The following is a 24125-nucleotide window of genomic DNA, read 5'->3' on the forward strand; positions in this document are numbered from 1 at the left end:
CCGCGTTAGACCCTGACCGTCTGCGTTAGCCCCTAACTGTCCAACTTAGCCCCTGACCATCCGTGTTAGCCCTTGATCATCCACATTAGCCCGACCGTCCACCTTAGCCCCTGACCATCCATGTTAGCCCCTGACCTTCCACGTTAACCCCTGACAGTCCACCTTAGCCCCTGACCGTTTGTGTTAGCCCCTGACCTTCCGTGTTAGCCCCAGCTTTCCGCATTAGCCCCTAACCATCCACCTTAGCCCCTGACTGTCCACGTTAGCCCCTGACTGTCTGGTTAGCCCCTGACTGTCCACCTTAGCCCCTAACCATCCACCTTAGCCCCTGACTGTCTGTGTTAGCCCCTGACTGTCTGGTTAGCCCCTGACTGTCCACCTTAGCCCCTAACCATCCACCTTAGCCCCTGACTGTCTGTGTTAGCCCCTGACTGTCTGGTTAGCCCCTGACTGTCCACCTTAGCCCCTGACCATCCACATAAGCCCCTGACTGTCCACCTTAGCCCCTGACTGTCCACATAAGCCCCTGACTGTCCAGTTAGCCCCTGACCATCTGTGGTCACTGAGCCGGGTGCACAGAGTTCTGTTCAGTGGTCTTCACTCAGCCCCTGCTCTGCCGTCGGCTCAGCTGAGCTTGGACCCTTGCATCCCAGGCTCTCCCCAGCAGGCAATGTCAGCACAGGTGAGGGTCCTGGGCCTGCCCCTGGTGGAAGGAGTGTGTTTGTGCCAAACCGGGTTTCAGGCGCCGTGCGTGCCTCACCCCCCTTGGCCGTTACTCTGTTTTAAGCTGCCGACACTGGGAGGAGGCAGTGCCATTGTCACCGATGGGCTCCTGTGAGAAGGGCTGGGCTTGCAGGGCCTTCTGCCCCCAGGCCTGGGTCCTGCGGGCTCCAGAGGCTGTGAGTGGCCCTCGGCGAACTGTGGGTCTGGGTGTGGCCCTGGCTCCAGCAGCCGCCCCAGTCTGTTCTGGGTGCATTTTGCCCACCTGAGGTCACTAGTGCCCCTGGGACCCCCCTGCCAACATGCCCAGCACCACCGTGGCACACCTCATTCCTCTCGGGGACCAAGCAGCCGCAGCTCCCGCTCAATGCCTACCTCTTGGCCTCACGGCTGCTTTCCTGCCATTGGTTCCCTACCAGGTGGTTCTTATCCCCATACCACCTTCCTCGTCGGCTCTGAAGCAGCCGGGTCAGCACGGAGCCCCCTCGGGCTCTCCTGGGTGTGGAGCTACAGGTGCAGAGGGACGGCCCAGGCCAACTCTAGCCCCAAGGTCTCTGAGGCTGGGGCTGGTGGTGCGGGACACACCCAGGGCGTGGGGTCCCAGGCTTAGGGATCAGCAGGGGTGGCTCCCCAACCACCAGGACCCCGGCAGGTTGGGCCTGGCGCTTCTGGAGGGAGATTCACTGTGGTAACCGTCAGCTGCGTTTGTTTATGAGTTGTAAGTCTGCTTCTCGTGAAGTAAGTTTCACTCTCAGGGGTGTTTGCATTCAGAAAGTGGGTCCTGGTTTTAAAAACATAAGTTTTGTTCTCTAGAAAATGACATCAACTTTAGACGTCAGATTGCCTGTCCAGCACGGCCGTTTGCCCTCCAGTCGCAGAGACAGCGGGTGCTGCCCTGATCACTGGAGGGTGCCTGGTGCTGCTGCTCACCGCGCCCTCACAGACGCTCACTGTTGCCGTCCCGTCTTTCACAGGAGGAAACCAAGGCCCAGAGAGGTGAATTAACTTGCCAAGGGCCCACAGCAAAGATGAGGGCGGAGGCGGCCTCAGCACTGGCTGGTCTCCCTCAGCCAGAAGGGGGCCCAGGACACTGGGTTAACCGAGCGGGGCTGCAGTGGGCGTCAGGAGGGACTGCCTGGGGGCCGCCGTCTGCCCGCTCTTCTAGGGCCCCGGGGCTTCAGTCAGCGTCCCCCTCTGTGGCCATCCGGCCATCCACCAGCTGCATTCTCAAGAACTGTTTTCAAATGTTGGAGCTGCTCAGTGGAAGAGAGTCAAGCCTGCGTTTACTGTTTGTGGGATCTATAAACAGCCAGTTATTCAGCTCCCTAAGCAAGAGCGCTGCCTCGCACGCACGCAAGCCTCATGGAGCGGCCCCTGCGAGTGATCTGGCTCCAGGAGGCCGGGCCAGCTGCCCCGACGCCCGCCCGGTGCCCGCTCGCGTGACTAGCCTCGGTGTTGTGGCTCCGTAACCATGGCAACGGCTCTCAGGGGAGCACAGTACTCCCGACTTCCCTTTACTCCGAGGGGGGGCAGCCAGGGGGATGTGGAGGGTTGTTCCTTTTTCCCTCTTTTCCCTCTGCCATGACCTTGACAAAAATAATCTTTGAAGTACTTGCCGGCGATTTTTTCTGCCCTGGAACTGGAAGAGATCAGGATATTTAAAGGGTTTGACAGAGGAAGTCCCGGCTTTCTCAGAACGTTTGCCCTGTTCCCTGCGGTGCCTGGGGGAGAGCGCGGCTCCGGCCCTCACCTGCCCCGACCTCCGTTGTTCTTGCGAAGTGGCAGGTGCGCCGTTTCCTAACGTTCAGTAACAGCCCATAGATGTGATCTTTTTCCCCTTAAAAAAAGTACAGCCTTAACCTTAGAGCCAAATCCTTTTTTCCATTTGGAAAAGTGATCTCATTTTCCATGGACCATGTTTAAAAAAAAACAAAACTTTTGTAGGATTAGAAAGGCAGAGGGAGAGAAAACAAACAGACGTTCGAGATGCATATTTGAAAGATGGGCCCACATGTGTAAAAGTATTTGGCGTGACAATGCTGGACCAGAAGTCAATCTGATATTGAATCCATATGACACGGCAAACAGTATTTTATGGTCTTTAAAAAAAAATTCTGCCTTGTGAGTTAAAATTAAGGTTGCTTTTGGTTGTGACTAATCTCATAAAATCTTTTTTAAGAAGACATTTTATATACTCAAGCCTTGAAAATTTCTTTGGTCTTTGAACTATTATTAGTAGGACATCATCAGTATGTGGCAACTGCTGAATTGGGAAAAGCTGTGGCAGGAGCCGGCGGGCACAGACCCCTCCCAGCAGTGCCAGGAAGGGCTGGGGGCTGAGGACCCGAGGCCCTGGTGCACACCCCTCCAGCCTGTGCGGGGCGGGAGTGAGGCCCCTCTGCCCTCCCACTGCCTGGCTCAGAGCGGGCGGTTGGATGGCAACTCCGTTCCCTTTCAGCAGATGCCCCCCAGTCCACACGGCCCCCGGCTGCTTCACGTTCTCACCTGTTTTCTAACAACCCCTTGGTGCACCCCACGTCATCTCACCCTGTCTCTGCCTAAATCCCAGGGGAGGGAGGGGGCAGCCTGAGGCGCAGCGGTGGTTTGGGTCCCCCAGTTCCAGACACAGCTGCTGGCCCCTAAGAGGGAGCTGCCATAGAGAAAGGGCCTTGACGCCACGGGTGCCGGCTCTGGGCCAGGCTTTCTGGGTTGCTCGGTGTCTGCATCACCACTTGCAAAGGGGGTGGGATTGGCGCGTGGTCCCTCCACGGCCACAAAGTCCCTGACCTCCACTGGCAACCGGCCCAGGGCCCAGATCTTGCTGAGCACAGGCGGGGACGATCCCGGGCCCTCGTGGGTACTCCCCACGGTCAACTCCAGGCAGGACAAGAACTCCAGGAGTTCCAGGGTGAAGCTGTGAAGCCAGGGCAGGCGGATGCGGCGGCGAAACGCGGGTCAAGTGCTCCTGGCATCATCGTTCCGCAGGATGCCAGCTCTGCAGGGCACAGAGTGTGATTTAACCCTCACCACAGCTTCTGAGTCACTTTTTATCCCAGGTAGGGATTGCAGAGAAGAGCAAAGTGTCGTGAAGTGATTTCAGCCTTAGCTACCTTCCTTCTGGAAATGCAGCCACAGCAGCCGTGTTCCCAACCAAAGCAAGGAGGCAACCAAGCCTCCGCTGACAGGTGGGTGGGTTAGCAAGATGTATCTACCTACAAAGGAGGAGTATTCAGCCTTAAAAAGAGTGGGGCAGCGAAAGAGAAATACACAGACAGGCCTGCACCAAACTGAAAAACTTCTGCCCAGCAAAGGAAACCGTCAACAGAATGAAGACGCAGCCTACGGAACAGGAGGACGCATTTGCCAATCACATCTCACAGGCGGGAAAGACCCCACATACATAAGGAACCCAGCCAACTCAAGAGCAAGAAAAAACCCCATTAAAAACCAGGCAAAGGACCTGAAGGACCTGATAGAAGCTTCTCCAAAGGAGACACAAAATGGCCACCTTGTAGGTGGAAAGGTGCTCAGCATCACCAGGCATGGGGAAGAGCAAATGGAAACCGTCAGCGAGCTCCTCTCGCATCATCAGGACAGCTGTTTCAAAAAGATGGAAGGCAGTCGTTGATGAGAGTGTGGAGAGAAGGGGACCCTCGTGCACCATTGGCGGGAAGGCAGTTGTTGATGAGGGTGTGGAGAGAAGGGGACCCTCGTGCACCGTTGGTGGGCAGGCAGTTGTTGATGAGGGTGTGGAGAGAAGGGGACCCTCGTGCACCGTTGGCGGGAAGGCAGTCACTGGCGATGGTGTGGAGAGAAGGGGACCCTCATGCACCGTTGGTAGGAAGGCAGTGGTTGATGAGGGTGTGGAGAGAAGGGGACCCTCATGCACCATTGGTGGGAAGGCAGTCGTTGATGAGGGTGTGGAGAGAAGGGGACCCTCATGCACCATTGGCGGGAAGGCAGTTGTTGATGAGGGTGTGGAGAGAAGGGGACCCTCCTGCAGCATTCGTGCAAAGGCAGTTGTTGATGAGGGTGTGGAGAGAAGGGGACCCTCATGCACTGTTGGCGGGAATGTAAATTAGTGTAGATGTGATGGAAGGCTACATGGAGCTTCCTCAAAAAATTAAAAATGGAACTTCCATGCAACCCAGCAGTCCCCCTGCTGGGCATTTACCCAAAGGAGCTGAAATCAGAATCAGAGACACCCGTGCCCCCATGTTTATCGAAACACTGGTCACAGTAGCCAAGACGTGGAGACAACCTGCACGTCCACCAGTGAATGCACAGATAAAGAAAATGCGCTGTGTATACACCATGGAATACTATTCAACCAGAAAAAGAAGGGAAGCCTGGTATTTGCAAACCACGGATGAACCTGGAGGACATGGTGCTCAGTGAAATAAGTCATGCACAGACAGTTCTGCGTGATCTCACTCATATCTGGAATCTAAAAAAGTGGAACTCGTCGAAACAGAGAGTCGATGGTTACCAGGGGCCGGGGGTGTGGGAGGGGATAAAAAGGAAGGAAGGAAATGGACACGCACTGTGGCTCGGATCCTCCTTGACGACTCCGTGGAGTGAAACAAAGTCAAAGCCTGCTTGATTTGCTCAGATGAGGTCCCCAGTGTAGGCAAATTCACAGAGGCAGAAAGCGGGTGGGACGCACGGGGCTGAGGAGGGGAGTGGGGGCGAGTGTTTAATGTGGTCAGAGTTTCGGTTTGGGAGGGTGGGAATGTTCTGAAGATGGACGGTCATGATGGTTGCACAACAATGTGGATGTGCTTAATGCCACTGAGCTCAAAATGACTGAAATTTAACCACTTAGGTCGGGTGCAGCGGCTCACCCTGTAATCCCGGCACTTTGGGAGGCCAAGGTGGGTGCATCACCTGAGGTCAGGAGTTCGAGACCAGCCTGGCCAACATGGCGAAACCCTGTCTCTACTAAAAATACAAAAATTAGCTGGGTGTGGTGGTGCAGTGCAAACCTGTAGTCCCAGCTACTCGGGAGGCTGCAGCAGGAGAATTGCTTGAACCCGGGAGGCGGAGGTTGCAGTGAGCCGAGATCACACCACTGTACTCCAGCCTGGGTGACAGAATGAGACTCCGTTTCAAAAAAAAAAAAAAAAAAGTAACCACTTAAAATGGTTAAAATTGTATTTTTTTTAACTTTCTCTCAGAAGCATATTTTTCTTTATTAAAATTACTGATGCAGAACATTTGATTCCTTATCATTTCCATGGTCTTTGTTCAAAGTGTCTCTTTCCTGGGTCTCTTGAGTTTCTCGATATGCCTTCTCTTCCTTTTTGCTCAAAGGACGAAGAACCCACATTAAAGCTTTTCGTCCTTGAACAGCTTGTGGCCTAGATGAGAATGTAGCTATTCCAGGCACAGTCTGGAGTATTTGATGAAATATCTCCTCCACTTTATTTTCTGACTCATCTATATTTTCTCCTTTCTTTATAGTAATTCGAACTTGGTGTTTTTTCTTAATCCACGGCTGAATCTGTTTAGTCTTTGCATCCAAATCATGTTGTCCAAAGTTTGAAGATAAAGTCGGTTCTTTTGTCAGCGTTGGTCCAGGTTTGGGGTTACCCTTCTCCGTCTCTCTCAGCCTCAGCCATTCCCGGTGGGTCTGCATTCCTGTCATGAGCTGGTCTTCTGCAGGCTCCTTTGAACCCGTCGCAGCTCTTGCTCATCCATGAGTCTAATCACATCTGCTCTGTGCATGTTCCCAAATCATTGCCCTTCTCATCAAATACGTGAACAATTCGCTGACTAATTTTTCTTCCAGTGTTACTAAAAGCTGTTTCACTCTTTTTTTTTCTCTTTTTTCCTTCATTCTGGGTGTCTTCAGAGGTACTAAAGGCTTTTGCATGATTTAGGAAGGAGAGTCTTGGAGCAGAAGCAATAGGGGACCACTGTGCTGGTGCTGTCGTGCACGATGTGTTCACCAAAACATCTAACACAACTATTTTCAGACTTTACGGTTTGTAGTGTTAACCTCTTTAGAAAAAGAGCAACCGTCCTGGGCTGGGGCAGGCGACTGGTACTAAAATGGTAATTTTTATGTTATGTATATTTTATTATAATTTTAAAAACTTTTTTACAGTTTGGAAAAAACTGTCATAAAAATTCACTGTCTTGGTTGGGTCAGTAATATGAGGAACATGGAAGTCTGGCCTTGGGGGGTCCCAGCCTAGTCACATGAGCTAAAACTAAAGTCCCTAAAAATCCTCCAAGAAAGTTTTCTTCCAGCTGGTGGGAGGCTGGATGACCTCCATCGGTCGTAACATCTTACTGCTCCCCTCGCCGACTGTTGAGTTAATCTTTGACAAATGTTTCTTTTGTATTTTCACGGCACGTGTGACTTTTCTTTTTGGATGCTTTACTGATTGAAAAATGTGGCTTTGCAGCCCAGCAAGGCTCTAGGTCTGAGGCTGCGTCCTTCTGGTGTGGCTTTCCTCCTGAATTAGGCGTGGTGTGATGGCATCTGGGGAAGAACACGCAGCCTCTGGTTTGAACTGGACCCTGGGTAGCAGTTCAACCTTCCCTACACCTGTGACACCCAACAAGATAGACACAGATGTATGAAACGCTCTACAGCCACCCAAAGAAGGTAGAAATTCTGCAACAAAATTAACTGGGGAAAAAAATCTAGGGAGAAAATGGGAAAGGAAAGGCGTTGTCCGGAAGAAGCCTCTTGCGGTGTGGATGGGAACCTGCCACAGCTGGGCTTGGGCCAGGGGCCCACGGTGTTGCTGGGGACTCAGGCCCCTTCTGCTGCCCCCAGCCGCCCTTCCTTCCAGCCAGTGGCTCTGTGGGCTGCCTCTTGTCTGCATTTCTTGCAGGAACATGGAGGGACCAGTCCAGGATGGCCGCACATCAGGAGAAAGAGAGTCCCCAATCCCCAGCCCCTACCTCATGGGCCAAAATCACTCCATGTGGGAGGCTGGGCGACAGGCATTTTTGTGTGAGTGAGGTGCTCTGAACAGAATCATAATTGCATTGGCAAGGAAGAATGGGAAGTTGTCTCAAAATAAAGGGGGATCAGGTGCCTGGTCCACTTGTTCTTAGAAGCAAATTTCAGGAAAACGTTAAGAAACAGAAAATACTCAAGCTGGTTAGGCTATTCAATAGCATAGAAAGGGATGGAAAGACGTTTAGTTAATTCCAAGAGGTTAGGAAAACGCTGGTGCAAAAATACGATGCAGGCAGCTCAAAGGAGAAACGCAGCCCCTTCTCCCCTGTGAAACTGCACAAAACAATTCCAGATAAAATAATAGCAATTGACTCCCATCTGTGTTATAAAAGCATGGGCCGCTGCAGTCATGGTGATCCAGGAGTAAGGTGAGACCCCGACATTGGGAAATACTCATAAAGTTAACTTACCAACTTAATATACTAAAGGAGGAGAGTGTCAGCTTGCAGATGATCCTGATCAAACAGGCAATAATAACGAAGTTTCTTAATCGAGCACCAGTTATTGAAAAGCCTATCTCTGTCCCAGTGATTTGAGGTGACACCTTTTTCATGCATCAAATTTCCATTTGCGCTTGGACCCATTTCTGGATGTTCCATTCTAGTCCATTGATTTATGTGTCTGTTCATGCACCATGATTTAATTATAGAGGCCTGACGGTATTTCTTAGATGTTTAATAAGATGCTTCTGTCTCCTGGCTTTTTTTTTCTTCCTGTGCTTTTGTAGCTATCATTGCATATTTATTTTCATATTTAGTATAAACCTACTAGCTGCATAATCAGTTTGGTGCTATGTTTATTAGTATTACAGTGTGTTGATAAATTCACTCAGGAGGAACAGGCATCTTTAGGATGTTGACTCATCTTATGCAAGATTGAGGTGTGTCTTCCCATTTGTTCAAATATAATTTTTTGTGTCTCTGGAGATGTTTAGAAGTTTTCTTCATATAGGTTTTGCACATGTCAAGTTTATTTATAAGTACTTTAGCTTCTTTGTTGTTTTTGTAAATGGGGCTTTATCTACAATTATGTACCTTAATCTGGTCATTTTTCCAGTTTGTAAAGGTTATGGGTATCTGTATGTTAATTTTGTACTGAATTATTTTATTTGGGTTATTTTATTTTACTTTATTTTTGAGACAGAGTTTCGCTCTTGTTGCCCAGGCTGGAGTGTAATGTCACAATCTCAGCTCACTGCAACCTCCGCCTCCCGGGCTCAAGCCATTCTCCCGCCTCAGCCTCCCTAGTAGCTGGGACCACAGGCATGCGCCACCACACCCAGCTAATTCTGTATTTTTAGTAAAGATAGGGTTTCACCATGTTGGCCAAGCTGGTTTCGAACTCCCGACCTCGTGATCCACCCACCTTGGCCTCCCAAAGTGCTGGGATTACAGGCGTGAGCCACCGAGCCCGGCCTTACTTGAGCTATTTTATCATGGATTCTCCTGGGTTTTCCTGATGTACTATGATGTCGTCTGCAAAGAGAGTTTCACTTTTCCCCAATTGTTGTACATCCTGTTGATTTTTCATACCGAATTGCATCAGTCCATACCTGCAGTACAATGTCTGATATCACGGGAGGGAGTTGGCAGGGTTCCTCTTTAAAGACCCACATGGTGAATGTTTTAGGCGTTTTGGGCTGGGCTATCTCCACCCCTGGCACTCTGCTTTGTGGTTGTAGTACAAAAGTAGCCACAGACAATGAATAAATGCGTGGGCATGGCTGTGTTCCAGTGAGGCTCTGTTTACAAAAGCAAGTGGCAGGCCTTAGTGGGCGCCATCCTGGGGGCCATGGTTGCACCCCTTGTATGGGTGGTGGTGGGCCTCCCTACCCTGTTCCTTGATCTTACTGGAAACACCTTGAGTGTTTCCCTATGAAGTCGCTGACTTAGGAATCAGGTGCACACACACACATGTTACCTGTGAAGAAGGTATTCAGTAATTCCTATTTTCTTGAACCTTTTTTTTTTCAGGAATAATTGTTGAATTTCATTGAGGGCTTTTTCACCATATATGGAGATAATCATTTTCCCCTTAGATCTGTAAATACGGTCTATTATATTAATGGACTTCCTAATATTGAACCAACCTTTCATCCTTGGGTTATATCTGCTTGGTTATTGGTGTAGTATTTTCCTAATGTGAAACTAGAGTCTATTTCTTAATATTTCATTTAGCACATTTGCATCAATATTCAAAGGTGATATTGGTGTGTCCTTTTATTTTTTATTTTACTTTCCATATCAGAGTTAAGTGTTAATGTTATACTTCTTAAAAAGGACTAGAAATTTTCCTTCACTTTCTGTGCTCTGCAACAATTTATGGGGCATTGAAATGATCTGATCTTTGAGGATTTGGTAGAATTCCATGTGAAAACCATCTGGGCCAGGTGCATTTTTGTGGGGTAATTCCTTGATAACTTTATTCCTTCTACAGGAGTTGATCTTTTAAGCTTGGTATCTCTAATGGGGTCAATTTTTATAAATTATATTTTCCTAGGGAAATATATACTTTAGGTTTTCAAATGTATTCGTATATAAGTCTTTCTCCCACTTTTATTCAATCACTTGCCCTCTGCCACACCCAGGGAACCACTTTCTGATATTTATTACTGTAGATTAGTTTGGCCTGTTCTTAGATGTCATATAAATAGACTCTTAAGTTTATGAGCTTTTGCATCTGATTTTTATTTAACATAGTGTTTTTGCAATTCATCAATGTTTTTGCATAATCAGTAGGTTTAAAATTTTTTTAATTGTCTAACAGTATTCCATTTTATAATTATTCTGCAATTCGTTTATCCGTTATCCGATTGATAGTTGTTTGGGTTATTTCTAGCTTTTCATTATTATGAGCAAGGCCAGTGGGAACATCCTTGTTCCAGCCTTTTTGTGAACATACCCATTTCCCTCAATGAAACACTAAGGCTGGAACTTCTGGGTTGTAGGGCAGATGTACACTTGCCTTTATGAGGAACGGCAGGACAGTTTTCCAAAGTGACTGTAGCATTTTACATTCCCACCACACTCTCGCCCTCACCAGTATTCAGTGCTGTTGGTCTTTCTGACAGCGGCCACCCTGGAGTGTGGAGCAGCATCTCAGTGAGGTTTTAACTTGCACGTCCCCGATGGCTGAGGATGCTAAGTGTATTTTCATGTGTATGATGGGCGTTACTCTATCTCTTTTGGTAAAGTATCTGTGCAAACATTTGTCCCATTGTTTAAAATTGTTTTTTTTTAAATTGTTGATTTGTAGTAGTTCTTATAGATTCTGGATAAAGTCCTTTATCAATGTGCTGTGCATATTTTTTCTCTGTAGCTTATCTCTTCATTTTTTACTGGCATTTTAAAATAAAGCCCAATTCATCAAGTTTTTTCTTTACGGGTTAGTGTTTTTGTATCCTACCCAAATCTACCTACCTCAAACTCATGAGGGCATTTTCCTCGGTTTCGTCTGGAAGCTTTGTGGCTCTGGGCTTTGTGTTTGTGTCTGTCGTAGGTCTTGAGTTAATTTGTGTGTGTGTGGAGTGAGATAGGAGTTGGGATTCATTTTTCCATACAAATCTCCAGCTGTCCCAGCCATGCTGTTTCAGACCTTCCTTCCCCACTGATTGACCTAGTGCCTTGGCTGAGGATCAGCTTGTCTATCCTGACCTTGTCCTGCTGACCAGAGCTTTATAGGAGGCCATAAAGTCAAAATAAGTTCCACAATTTTGTTCTTTTTTAACAAGATTTCTTTAGCAAGGCTAGGTCTTTTGCAATTCCATAACTATTTTATTATTTTATTATTGTAGAGATAGAGTCTCACTCTGTCACCCAGGCTGGAGTGCAGTGGCGCGATCTCAGCTCACTGCAACCTCAATTTCCCAGGATCAAGCGATCCTCCCACCTCAGCCTCCCAAGTAGCTGGGACTACAGGCGGGCATCACCATGCCCAGCTAGTTTTTAAAGTTTTTGTTTGCTTGCTTTTTGTAGAGACGGGGTCTCACTATGCTGCCCAGGCTGGTCTTGAACTGCTGGACTCAAGCAGTCCTCTCACCTTGGCCTCCCAAAGTGCTGGGATTACAAGCATGAGCCACCATGCCCAGCCATAAAAATTTTAGAATCAGCTTGTCGCTTTCTATAAAAAGAAAAAAAATCTTTAAAATTATGATTGGGATTGCATTATATCTACAGATCAATTTAGGGAGACAGGACAGTCCTAACTACATTGAGCCTTTCAAACCAGGAACACTGTATATCTCTCAGTTTATTCAGGTATTTTCTCAGTGATGTTGCATTGTTTTCAGTATACCAGTCTTGCACATCTTTTATTAGATTTATTCCTAGGTATTTTATGTTTTTTGACTGGAGCCTAGAGTTTTCTTTGTGGGAAAGTTTTGATTAGAAATTCAATTTATTTAATAGGTATTAGGTTATTTAGATTTTCTAGTTCTTCTTATATCACTTTTGTTAATTTGCATATTTCAAGGAATTTTCCTGTTTCACTTAAATTGTTTTATGTATTAACTATCATTTTTAGTATTTTCTTATTATCCTTTTAATATTTGTAGGACCTGTAGTGATGTACTTTTAAGCTCCTGGTGTCAGTGATTTGTTTTTTTTCTTGATGAGCCTTGCTAGCAGATTATCCGTTTTATTAATCTTTTCAAATTTTTCAAAAATTCAAATTTTGACTCTGTTAATGGTCTCTGTTATTTGACTGTTCTAAACCATTTTCATGGATTTTTGACCCTTACCTTTATTTTTTCTTTCCTTTTTCTTACCTTAGATTTAACTGACTCTTCTCTCTCTAGTTTCTTGAGGAGGGACTACATACATACTTTTGAAACAGTCTTTTTAAGCTCACTGGGATTTGATGCTGACCCTTCTGCTTGTGTGTAATTGGAAGTTTATTACACTTCTGTGTCCTCATTATGATGCAGTTTTGGGTCTGTGGAGCTGCACTTGTTCTTACCATTCTCCATCATTTTGTGGAATGTGGGCGGGGGGTATTTGGATTTAGGTAACTGCCATTATCCTTGGCTGCCTAGGAGTCTTCAGTACCAGTATTTCAAAAGCTCTTAGAAATTGATACTTATAAACCCTAATAGAAAAATTAGCACATGACGTACATAGGGCAGTTTCCAAAGAAGAAATACAAGTTATCAGTGAATGCAGGAAATGGTTTTCAATCTCATTAGTAATCAAAGAGATGAAAACTATCATGGTAAAATAATTTATCTCTTTTCAGAAATAATATATCTGTTTTCAAATCGGCAAAGATTTCAAAAAAAGAAACAAGGAAAATAAAAGTACCCAGCATGGTCCAGGTTTAAGGGAAATTAGTATATAATATACTGCTGATAGCCACAAACGTCATGGGAGTTAAAGTCTCCCAATGTCTGTCTGTGTTTTGAAGACACAAATGGAAACATTGATGAAAGCCGTGTCCAGGTGGCTCAGCCCCCTCACCCCCAGCTTCTACCTCGTGCGGGATGTGAGACTGGGCGAGATACTCCACCTGGTAGCCTGTGCTTGCTCAGCGTCAGCGGCCACTGCTGCCATGGACAGATCCTGCGACTCAGAGGCCACCGTCTTTCACGCGTCCTCACCAGTGACAGCCCGGGAAGCTGCTGCAGGGCAGGGCTGTGGGGCTCGCTTCTCAAATAAAGGAAAATGTCACATCAAGCACAACACAGCCACATCCTTGCCTTCTCCATCTGCTCCCTCCAAATCCCACTATAATTACGGCTATAACTAAGATTTAATAATCATGCAAATATGGTGAATGACATACACGAATGAATTTAACGTCAAGATGAAATGAATTTCTAGAAAATATTTTAAGATGCCATAGTTAATGTAAGAAAAAATAAAGAACTTGCATACACTAACAATAAATAAATCAACATAGTATTAAAATCTGCCCCATTTCATCCACCATCTCCACAGTGTGCCCATATTAGAGGCTCCTCAGGGTGCGGCGGACCAGGCCTTCCAGAAGCATATCACCCTCATCTTAAGTAGCTCTAGAAAATGGAAGGAAAGGAGCAGGAGCGGCTCGTGTCTTGACGGTTGTGTATACTGTGTGCAAAATATGGAGAGAAACTACAGGCCAAGTTTAAACATAGATGGTTAAGTGAGGTTAATCAATTCCAAGAGCATATTAAAAAGTCATGATCAAAGGAGCTTACCACATAAAGTACAAGAATGATGCATCATCAGAAAATCTATCAATCACACACTAAAGAAAAATTGTGATTATTTCAGTAGGTACAGAAAAACACTTGATGAGTTCAACATTTTTTTTCTCTCTCTCTCTTTTTTTTTTTTTTGAGACAGAGTCTCACTCCATTGCACAGGCTGGAGGGCGGTGGTGCGATCTCGGCTCACTGCAACCTCCACCTCCTGGGTTCAAGCGATTCTCCTGCCTCAGCCTTCCAAGTAGCTGGGACTGCAGGTGTGCACCACCACACCCAGCTAATTTTTGTATTTTTGGTAGAGATGGGGTTTCACCATGTTAGCCAGGCTGGTTGATGGAATTAAATATTTTTCATAATAAAAATCCTTAGAAAAGCCAAAGGGTATTCCAGACAGTGTGTAGAAGGAGGTGTGTGGGTGGAAACGTCTGCAGAGGAAAACAGAGAGCTCCTGCCTCATCTTAGGTACCAAGTCTCACTGTCACACCAAGACAAGGTGCACATAATTTTATATTTATTAGAAAAGGGGCCTTGTAAACCATAGCTGCCTTCTCATGTTGCCTGTTAACTTGGAGCCTGTGACAAAATGGTAATAAATAAAAAGTGGGCATTTCTAGAGGTTGTGAATATGGACTACAAAATAGGAGGATATTGTTGAAAATTTAAGCAAAGGATTCTTGCACTTTTTCATTTTGGGTGAGCCAATTCGATTTTTTTTGTTTTTTCTTCTAGTCTCTTAATGGCTTTGCTCTGGTCGTGAGTGCAGAAGGGACGATATTTTATGCGTCAGCAACGATCGTGGACTATCTGGGCTTCCATCAGGTAAATGAAACCAGAATAGCCCTCCAGTCTGTTAAGTGCTAGGTTCTCTTCCCTTTGTAAATGTTTGTTGTCTTCAAGGTTTGATAATGTCTAAAATCAGGCTTTTCCTATCACTGAGCTCTTATCAGATAAAGATCTCCATACCCCAGCTTTGTCTGGGGCAGTGTTTCTTCCAGCCTGGGTTCGGGGTCTCGGTGAGAGGCCTCTCAGTGTCAGGGGTGTTCTGGTCTAAGGGAGCCGCGGCCTGCGGACGGCGGCATGGTCTCCTCTGACTCAAGCACTCCGCTAGGTCCCCTGCCCCACCAGCACCATCCCATTCAGCCGCTCCCAGTCAGCATCTTAACCCTCAGCTTCTTGGTGCACTCAGGACACAGCTTGTTGTGGAAATGCCCTTCCTGACGTGCGAGTGGTTCATTTGGAATGCTGCCCAGCCAGCCCCAGGTGGATGACTCCAGACTTCCAGGCAGAGAATGGGGTTGAGGCCTCCTCAGATACCAAGCCCTGGAAGGGCAACTCACCCGGGAAAAGGTGCAATAAAAAATCCCACCCAGCCGGGCGCAGTGACTCACGCCTGTAATCCCAGCACTTTGGGAGGCCGAGGCGGGTGGATCACGAGGTCAGGAGATCGAGACCAGGCTGGCCAACATGGTGAAACCCTGTCTCTACTAAAAATACAAAAATTAGCTGGGTGTGGTAGCGTGCACCCATAGTCCCAGCTACTAGGGAGGCTGAGGCAGGAGAATAGCTTGAACCTGGGAGGTGGAGGTTGCAGTGAGGTGAGATCGAGCCACTGCACTCCAGCCTGGGTGACAGAGCGAGACTCCATCTAAAAAATAAAAATAAAAAATGAAAATAAAAAATAAAAAATCCCACTCAAGGCCAGGAGAGGAGCAAGGGAGCTGTTTTTTCGTCTGGGGAGGAGCTGGGGTCCCTCATGGAAAATCAGATGCTGGTTGTAGAATTAAGATTTCTCCCACTGCACGGCGAGGACCCCCAGGATCTGGAAATCAGGCGTACTGCAGACTGATGAGATTTCTGGGGAACCCAAAGAAGCAAAAATGGGGCCCTTTATCTACACTTCCACAAGCCACTCCCACAAAAACACCCGCCCTGCAGACGAGCTCACAATGCAAGTTATAAACCCAAGGAAGCCATAGATGGTGAGCAGCAGCCGGCAGACAGGTAAACAAACCGTGCTTCCTGGAAGAACTTAAGGAGCAAAGCCGTCCAGAGGAAACTGGCAGACAAATAGATTTAAAACAATAAAGGATAAAAGCAGCAATATAAAGAAAGCACAGCATATGATGAAAAAAAGAACAGGTATGTTTGAGAAAGATCAAAACAAAACTTTGGAAAATAGAGAGTAGTATATTAGGGTTCAGTCTGGAGACAGAAACTGTGCAGAAATTTGAACAGTTTTATAGAAAGACTTATGATGGGTTTAGTGTAAGGAAGTGTTAACCAGTAGCACCAGCTCAGCAACAAAGGACTAAAGGGACTCTGAGGACACAGATACAGCAACAGAGGGGCAGCAGTGCCCACAGGGCCCAGGCGGGGGCCACTGGAAACCCCAGCCCCACTGAGGCTGAGAGCCAGACCCTCAGTGGCACGGGGTGGGGCCATGACCCGGGCAGTGGAGAAGTTCCCAAGATGTTCAGGCCAGGGCTGGCTGGTAGGAAACCTCCCTTTGGGACCCAGGTGAGATGCGAACCTGGAGGCCGCTGGGTGCTGGGGGAAGCTGTGACACTGGGGGGTGCCCACCAGCCCCAGGGGAAGCCCTACCCCTGCACTGCCCAGCACCTCTGCCTATGAGGAAATGGTCCCAGAGCCAGCATTCACACTGAGCGAGAAGCAGCACACAGTGATTAAAGCAAAAATCTCCCTGGTCAGGTGGGAGGCCTAGGGGCTGTGCAGAGCAGCAGGCAGTGGAAGCCACGAACCACCCCACTTGCCCACACTAGTCCCTGTCAAGTCATTAGAATTCATGTCTGTGCAGGCCCTGAGGCTGCACAGTTTTATCCAGTTTCCATGAGAGCTGGGATTTTGAATTTTTTCCCACAGCTGAAATCGCTGCTGTCTTGCTGGTGATTCTGCGAAGCAACTCCTCTAGTCCGCCCCTAAGTTCAATCTCCTGCCCCTGAGCCCAAGGCCAGTCTCCCTGTGAACTGCAAGGACCATGTGACTGCCGGGCCCATTGCAGTGAGCTTGTTTTCTGCACCGTGGCTGTCTCTGCACACTGGATGCCTCCTTGGGATGGCCTCTCCCCCAGCATCCACGTGAAGGTGCAGCTCGTCAGCACGCCTGGGCTGGCCCTGGTGGAGGACGCAGGGGGACATGGCTGTGTGCAGGGAGAGGGAACACAATGCGGTGGACATGGCTGCCAAGGGGTGTCCAGGCCACTGCCCTGTTGGGAACGCAGTGCAGGGTGGAGACGCAGCTCTGCTGTCCCAGCAGCGACCTTGATAGCTCTGAGCCTCATTTCCTGTGCCCACACAATGGCCAGCAGCGGTGTTTGCCTGCCAGGCTGTGGCCAGACCACGGGGCCGCTGAGCAGGGGAGTGCTGGGAAAATGGGAAAAGCCCTGGTGCCCGGCGCGGCATCTCCTACCACAGAGGGACATCGCTCTAGGCGGCTGCCGTTGACACCACGTGACCACAGGCTTTGCTGAGTGTGCCCTGGTATCTGTGGTTGGGGCACTGTCATCTCCTGATGTGCCCTATGAGAGGGGACCTGAAGTGACAGCTGGTGGGTCCCTCGTTCCCACAGATGGCACGAGCGTCTGGGTGGCCACCCGGCGTCCTCTTCATCTCCATCTTCTGTGCTCGGATCCCATGGAGCTGCTGTGGGATGCTTCCTTTACACGCGTGGAGAGTAGTGGAGCGGGTCTGTTGGGTCTGTATGCATTTGCTGGGGTTTGGTGTGTCCTTCACTGTGGGGTGCCCTGAACGGGGGAGCACTCGCAGGACAGGACATGGGCGGACATGAGGGTGTGGCTCGGTGACTCTGTCAACCTAAACAGAGCAGCTTCGGCTTGGTCTGTATGTGCAGGGCCTGAGTCTAGAGAAGGCGGCTTGGTCTATACGTGCAGGGCCCGAGTCTAGAGAAGGCGGCTTGGTCTGTACGTTCAGGGCCCGAGTCTAGAGAAGGCGGCTTGGTCTGTATGTGCAGGGCCCGAGTCTAGAGAAGGCAGCTTGGTCTGCCTTTTGCATGCTTAGAATCACTGTCAACTCTAGTCACTGCATCCTGAGCTGTCCCGAGTTCTCCAGATGCACCCAGAGCCGCCGCCTTTAGCCATGGCTCGATGGTCTCACTCCAGGGTTTGGCTTTGGGGACCGGGGCAGGTGCTGTGCAGAGCAGCTTTGATTCCAGGTCAGAACTTGCTAATTGGACTTTTTGTTTTCTTGGCGCTTGGTCATTTTTCCCCAAGCATGAGAAGTTAAAAAAAAAAAAAAAAAAAGTTTTGCCTTGATTATGAGGAAATTGGTTCCAAATGCCATTAAATCAGGCATTGCCTCTAGTTTATGCAAAATATCTCATGAAAGAATTAGAACAGCTTTGTGCTTGTGTGAGCTTATTGTGTAAAATGCTTTACAAAAAGTCAGGAACCAATTATTCCCGGTCACAGCATGAGTGCATGATTTCAGTGTCTTCAAGCTCAGCATGCTTAGTGATGAATAAACGGCTTTAGGCGTATATTTTAGTTGCCATTGACATTTGTTGATTCAATAAGTTGTTCGTTCTCTCAAACATTAGAGCTCGTCGATCAGAGCTGTTAGAATCCCACAGGCATGGTTAGCAGATGTGTGAAAGCTTTTGCACAAAAAGGTAAAAATGTTAGCTGCTAGAGTGAGCAGCATATTAAAATTGGAAATGATTTTATTCTAAACTCCCTAAGTGGTGGCGTAAAACTAAAAGACTGTCTTTAGTTGACGAAAGGAGGGTTTGTTTTTGTACGGTTTGGATAATTTTAACGTCATGCTCTCCCCCTCCCATTTCTCCCACCATGTCTCTTGATGTCACTTTGTAGGAATCAGACTTTAAAAGATTAAGAAAGACTTAGGGCAGACATGCCACACTGATGATTAAAACACAGAACTTTGTTTCCTCAACCTAAACAGGATTTACATTTCACCCTGTCTTCAGATTTGCCTCAGTTGGAGAAGTCTTTCCAGCTCTCCTACACCCTCCTCCACGTGTGCTGTCTGGCCTTGGTTGAGCAGCAGGCCCTTTCTCGCCTGTTAATTCCCTTTCGATATCTGACTGCGGGGTTGGAGATGATGGACGAGGCACTGGGGGAGGCCTGGGGCTGCTCAGGGAGGGTACTGGGGGTGGGGGTCACCTTCCAGGGGCCATTCAAAGCTCAGGGTTGCCTATGGAAACTCATGCGAGGGCCATTTTGGTGTGGGTCGCCAGGACGGGGCTGCAGCTGTTCTGGTGCAGGAGGCGGCAGACTCCATGGTGAAGAACTGGAGAGAGAGAGAGCTCCAGAAGACGCAGGGCCTCATGATCTGGTGCAGCACCAGCTACTGTGAGGACAGCCAGGTGCCCATGCAGCAGGTGCACCCAGGCCTCCAGCACTGCCATGTGCCTCTGGCACAAGCGCAGGCCTTGGTGACTGGTGAGTTGGGGAAGTCCCAGGACCGCCTGGCTGGGGGCACCAGGCATTGCAATGACAAAGCCAGATTCCCTAGATGTAGGGAGTGAGGGCTCCAGGTGAAGCAGCAGCTGCTGGCCATGTGACCATGGGTGCAGATGACCTCGTGTGCCTCGTCCTGACTGTGACCACAAAGCTGAAGGAGTCTCTCTCTTCTATTGGGAAGTAAGTCTTTGCCTGTGGCCGTTAGGGCTGAGGGCAAGAATCTATTTTTTAAAAGGAATGGGATTTTTTTTTCTTGGAGACAGTCTTGCTCTGTCGTCCAGGCTGGAGTGCAGTGGCACAATCTCAGCTCACTGCAACCTCTGCCTCCTGCGTTCAAGCAAGTCTCCTGCCTCAGCCTCCTGAGTAGCTGAGATTACAGGTGTGCGCCACCAAGCCTGGCTAAATTTTGTATTTTTAGTAGAGACGGGGCTTCACCATGTTGGTCAGGCTGATCTCAAACTCCCAACCTCAAGTGATCTGCCCGCCTTGGCCTCCCAAAGTGCTGGGATTACAGGCGTGAACCACTGTGCCTGGCTGGGAGTTTTAGTCTTTTAAGCAACATTTATAAATGAAGAAATTAGGGATGGCAGCAAGTGTAAGGAGAATGTCGCTTGCCTCTGGATGTTGGTTCCTCTGCGTTTCAGTTCTAAAAAACTGGCATTAAAATGTGTCAAGAGCTTGCACAGGAGTGTTTGGAGCCATGTTTCCCGTTGTCCTGGCAAAGCTGGGGCCCTCCCAGGTGCCTGGCTCTTACTGCACAGGGACCAACAGGCTGGCCCGTAAGAGCTGATGGGGTTGGTATTTCTGTTTGTTGCCAACCCCTGTTTACCAGAAGTGTCCCCACAACATTTTCCATAAGCTGTGAAACAAATGTCATAAGGTCTCTAATTTAGAAGGGGCAAGACCCAGGTTTCTGGGTCTCTGTTTCCTTGGTTTTGTGTTATGTATGCCAGGGTGTAAAGTGGATTTTAAGATGTGGAATTGGGAGGTAGAGTGGTTTGGATAAGAACTCCGAAAGGTTCCCCGTGGATCCCCTTTTCTGGCCATCAGGATGTGGATGTGCATTTGTTAAACTTCTCACACGCTGCATCCTTCAGCCTGGAGACCCTTCAGAAACACAAGAGGCGACGCCATGGTAGTTATGCAGCTAAGCTTCCCTCTGACGGGCCCTGAGGCTGCCGCCATATAGCAGCAGAACCATGCAGTTCCTGGAGGAGAAGGGGGTTTTGATTGTGAAATATTCCAGTATCCAGAGTGAATACTGAAGGAGGAGCCGTTGGCTACTTGATAAGAGAGCTGTGAAGTCCTGGATTTGGGAAAACCTGTTTTCATAGAACAGGATGGGATGGAAGCCTAAACCCAGCATTGCTTACTAGCCCCTGAATTAACAGAGCCCCATGAAGACAATCCCCTGGCAACAGGAAGTCAAGGGAGAAAGATGGACCCCCAGGGCTGGGAGGGGTGCGGACTGCCCGAGCAAAGGAGGGGCGACCCCCACCGCTCACCAAACACTAGCTGGGGGCCTTCGCAGTTGAATGGAGGCGGTGCCTGCAGATGCTAGGCTAGCTGCTTCCCTGCAGGAGGAAGCAAGTCTTGAGTCCTGGCTCACACCACAGACAGCTTCAGGGCATGATGGAAGTTTCCAGAAGATAACAGGGCAGAGCTAGATCTATGAGGAAAGATTTCTCAGGACAAAAGCCTTCCCCACGCGGAGAGGATGGAAGGGTTGGGCCTTGTGGCGTCCATCAGGAGGGTGGGATGGCAGCGGGGACACCTTGCATGAAAGGTGGCCCAGAAGGGACTGGGCAAGGCAGCTGGACAGCTCAATGGGTATTCCAGAAAGAGACACCTCCGGGCTGCACGCATGCACCCACAGACCCACGCACGCAGCCACCCACCCACGCAGCATGCACGCATCTAGGCACGCACACGCAGCCACCCACCCACGCAGCACGCACGCATCCACGGACCCACGCACGCAGCCACCCACCCACGCAGCACGCACGCATCCACAGACCCACGCACGCAGCCACCCACCCACGCAGCACGCACGCATCCACAGACCCACGCACGCAGCCACCCACCCACGCAGCACGCACGCATCCAGACTCACGCACGCAGCCACCCACCCATGCAGCACGCACGCATCCACGGATCCACGCACGCAGCCACCCACCCATGCAGCACGCACGCATCCACGGACCCACGCACGCAGCCACCCACCCACGCAGCACGCACGCATCCAGACTCACGCACGCAGCCACCCACCCACACACATGCTCTCACCGCTGAACACCCAAAATATACAAGATGCTCCTTCTTGTGGTTCAGGAGGTGGAAAGTTGAAACCATAGCAAGAAACGTGGCCTATCCACCGCAAGGACTAAAAGATAAAGAGGGAAAAGGACAAACATTGGCCAGAAGGTGCAGCCGCTGGAGCGTTTGCACGTAAACTAGAAGGGGAGCCTCCCTGCCTGGGAGGCTGCTCTGGCGCCCAGCTGGTGCCGGGCAGGAGGCCCTGGCAGACCCAGCGGCCTCCTCCTCGGCAGCGCCCACTCCGCGGTTCGGCCACGGAGCGGATGCCCTGTGCATGCACGGAACCGGCGAGGCCGTTGCGCTGCAGGTGCCCCGACGGTCGCGATGCGGGGCAGGGGGATGCTGGCGGGTATCCTCCCTCCACGTGGAGTCCGCGCGCAGAACCAGCCCCCACACGGAGGGTGGCCCCGACTCAGAGGCACAGGCAGAAGCAGCCTCGCGGGTGCCGGTGACGCCCTGTGGCCTCATCTGGGTGAGGTCCCGCGGGGTGTTTTCTTGAAGGTGACTCACCCAACTGTGTGTTCGTGATTGGGCGCTTTTTGGCCTAGGTTACCCTCCAGTTACAAGTCCTTAGGAAGGCACCATGGTAGAGCCTGGAGGAGAGCACAGCGGGGAGGCTGGCGCGGCCCGTTTCACCTCGAGGGGTCTCTGTTCCTCTGTACACCGCTTTCTGTGACAACGCATTCACAGAAGGGAACTGCGGAGGCACAGACAGTTAGAGTCCAGCCCCTTCAGTGAGGGCCACCTCCTCCTTCTGCCCTCCTGAGGCTGTGTCTCGTCTTGTCCGGGGAGCCCCGTGGGTCCTTGCCATTGGGTTGCTTGAAGATGCTCGTCCCTTTAGGGTGAGTTTATTAGTTACATTCCTCTGAAGTCTTGACTCTTAAGGAGCTCCTCCTCCAGTTAAGAAGAACCACTTGGTTATTATCATGATAATAAATGCCATTTAGAATTAGGTCACCCTGAAAGAGTCCTGAGATTCTAGCAGTCCCTGGCACGGTTAATTATTCGGGGCTGGGGGGCTGCAGGCCAGGCTCCAGGTGCAGATGCCTGACTTTCTTCAGTTAGGAGAAGGGATGGCCGGCCTTCCTCAGGTGCGGACACGCTCCCTGGCAGTGGTGACAGTTGAGTTCTCCTTGAAGTCAGTCTTCGTGGCCCGCAGTGTCAGCCTCTGTCGCCAGACATGGACCCTGGGTGCCTGTGAGGGTCAGCCTCTGTGTCGGGGCCCAGATTTGCTTCTGAGCAGGTGGAAGGGGAGAGGACTAAAGAGAGGCCTGTGGATTGGCAGGTCCTTGAGGCATCGTGAAAGTGGGTGAAGGTTGAGGCCTGGGTGTCAGGAAGAAGGAAATCACAGGCCATAAGATGTGAAGTGATGGGAAACTGAGTCACAAAGAGTCCAAGTCGACAGGAAAGTGGATGTCTTGGCCCCAGAGTGTCTTCGGCCCAGAAGATGCCCGTCTCTTAGCCTCCTGCTTGCCCCAAAAGGCTGGATGTGGGCACCACTTGGCGGGCAGACGGGTGGGTGCTCCAGGCAACTTAGACATCTTCTCAGGAGGGAGAGGGGAACTGGGACCAAGCGCCGTCTTTTCGGTGGGATTCTCTCCCTGTGGCTGTGACTTGCTTTGACAAGCAGAGTGGAAATTTTTCGGTTACTCATCAGTGGAATAAAGTGTGTAAAGCCACTTGGGGTAAGGCTGAAATAATCTTATTGCACTGTTTCAGACGGATGTAATGCACCAGAACATTTACGACTACATCCACGTGGACGACCGCCAGGACTTCTGCCGGCAGCTCCACTGGGCCATGGACCCTCCCCAGGTGGTGTTTGGGCAGCCCCCGCCCTTGGAGACAGGTGGGTGTCTGGGGTCCAAGTGAGTCAGCAAAACCTAGAGCAGGTCACATAACGTCGCTGCCTCTGGAAATGACGCTGTCGCACCTTCTTGGTGTGCTTTGTCTTCCACGTTGACCTTAGCGCTGAATCTCACCTTTCTTCAGAGGTCTCCTCCCACGTCCCTCCCTGTCCTCTGGTTGGGCTGCCACCAGCTCCGTGTGGCTCGAGTGTGCTTCACTCCTGGTTGCTTTCCCGGGCTCTGCCAGGCTTGAGGTCACCGCCATTCTTGTCACCTCACCACGAGCTGCAGTCCTGGCCTCTTGTTTTTCAAACTCCCCTCAAGTCTCACGTCTGCCAGGAAGTTCCTTTGCTTCATACTAGAGTTATCTGATAAAAGTCCCTGAAAGATTGTTGCTATTCAGAGTCGGTTGCCCCTTTTTACAGAAGACCCCTGCACAGGGCTTGCCCTCAACCTCCCTGTGGCGCTGACTGATAAGATGAGCCTGGCAGGTGTGGAGCTCCTTGACAGGCAATGACGGGGGGTGCTGTGCTGGGACAGTTGCATCTGGGCTCTGAGGAGAGGTGACACCTGCTCGGGGTCCTGTGCAGAGGGTGGCTCCTGGGTTCTCTCGCACATATC

General features: G+C 49.8%; 1 protein-coding gene and 1 pseudogene across 3 annotated transcripts in view; one reads left to right on the forward strand and one right to left on the reverse strand.

Moving 5' to 3' along the window:
- AHRR (aryl hydrocarbon receptor repressor) overlaps positions 1 to 24125 on the forward strand; it is a 114526-nt gene that overhangs the window by 75720 nt on the left and 14681 nt on the right. For 2 of the 3 annotated variants that reach the window (XM_024247102.3, XM_024247106.3), the window contains exons 5-6: positions 14613 to 14702; positions 23377 to 23506. In XM_024247102.3, coding sequence (XP_024102870.2) covers positions 14613 to 14702; positions 23377 to 23506 — 220 coding nt within the window. The remainder of the gene's footprint in view (positions 1 to 14612; positions 14703 to 23376; positions 23507 to 24125) is intronic. The other variant, XM_054555309.2, reaches the window with a different exon arrangement.
- On the reverse strand, positions 5905 to 7643 carry LOC100454410 (translation initiation factor IF-3, mitochondrial-like; annotated as a pseudogene).

This window comes from Pongo abelii, chromosome 4 (genome assembly GCF_028885655.2).
Source record: "Pongo abelii isolate AG06213 chromosome 4, NHGRI_mPonAbe1-v2.0_pri, whole genome shotgun sequence".
NCBI classification, from domain to species: domain Eukaryota; kingdom Metazoa; phylum Chordata; class Mammalia; order Primates; family Hominidae; genus Pongo; species Pongo abelii.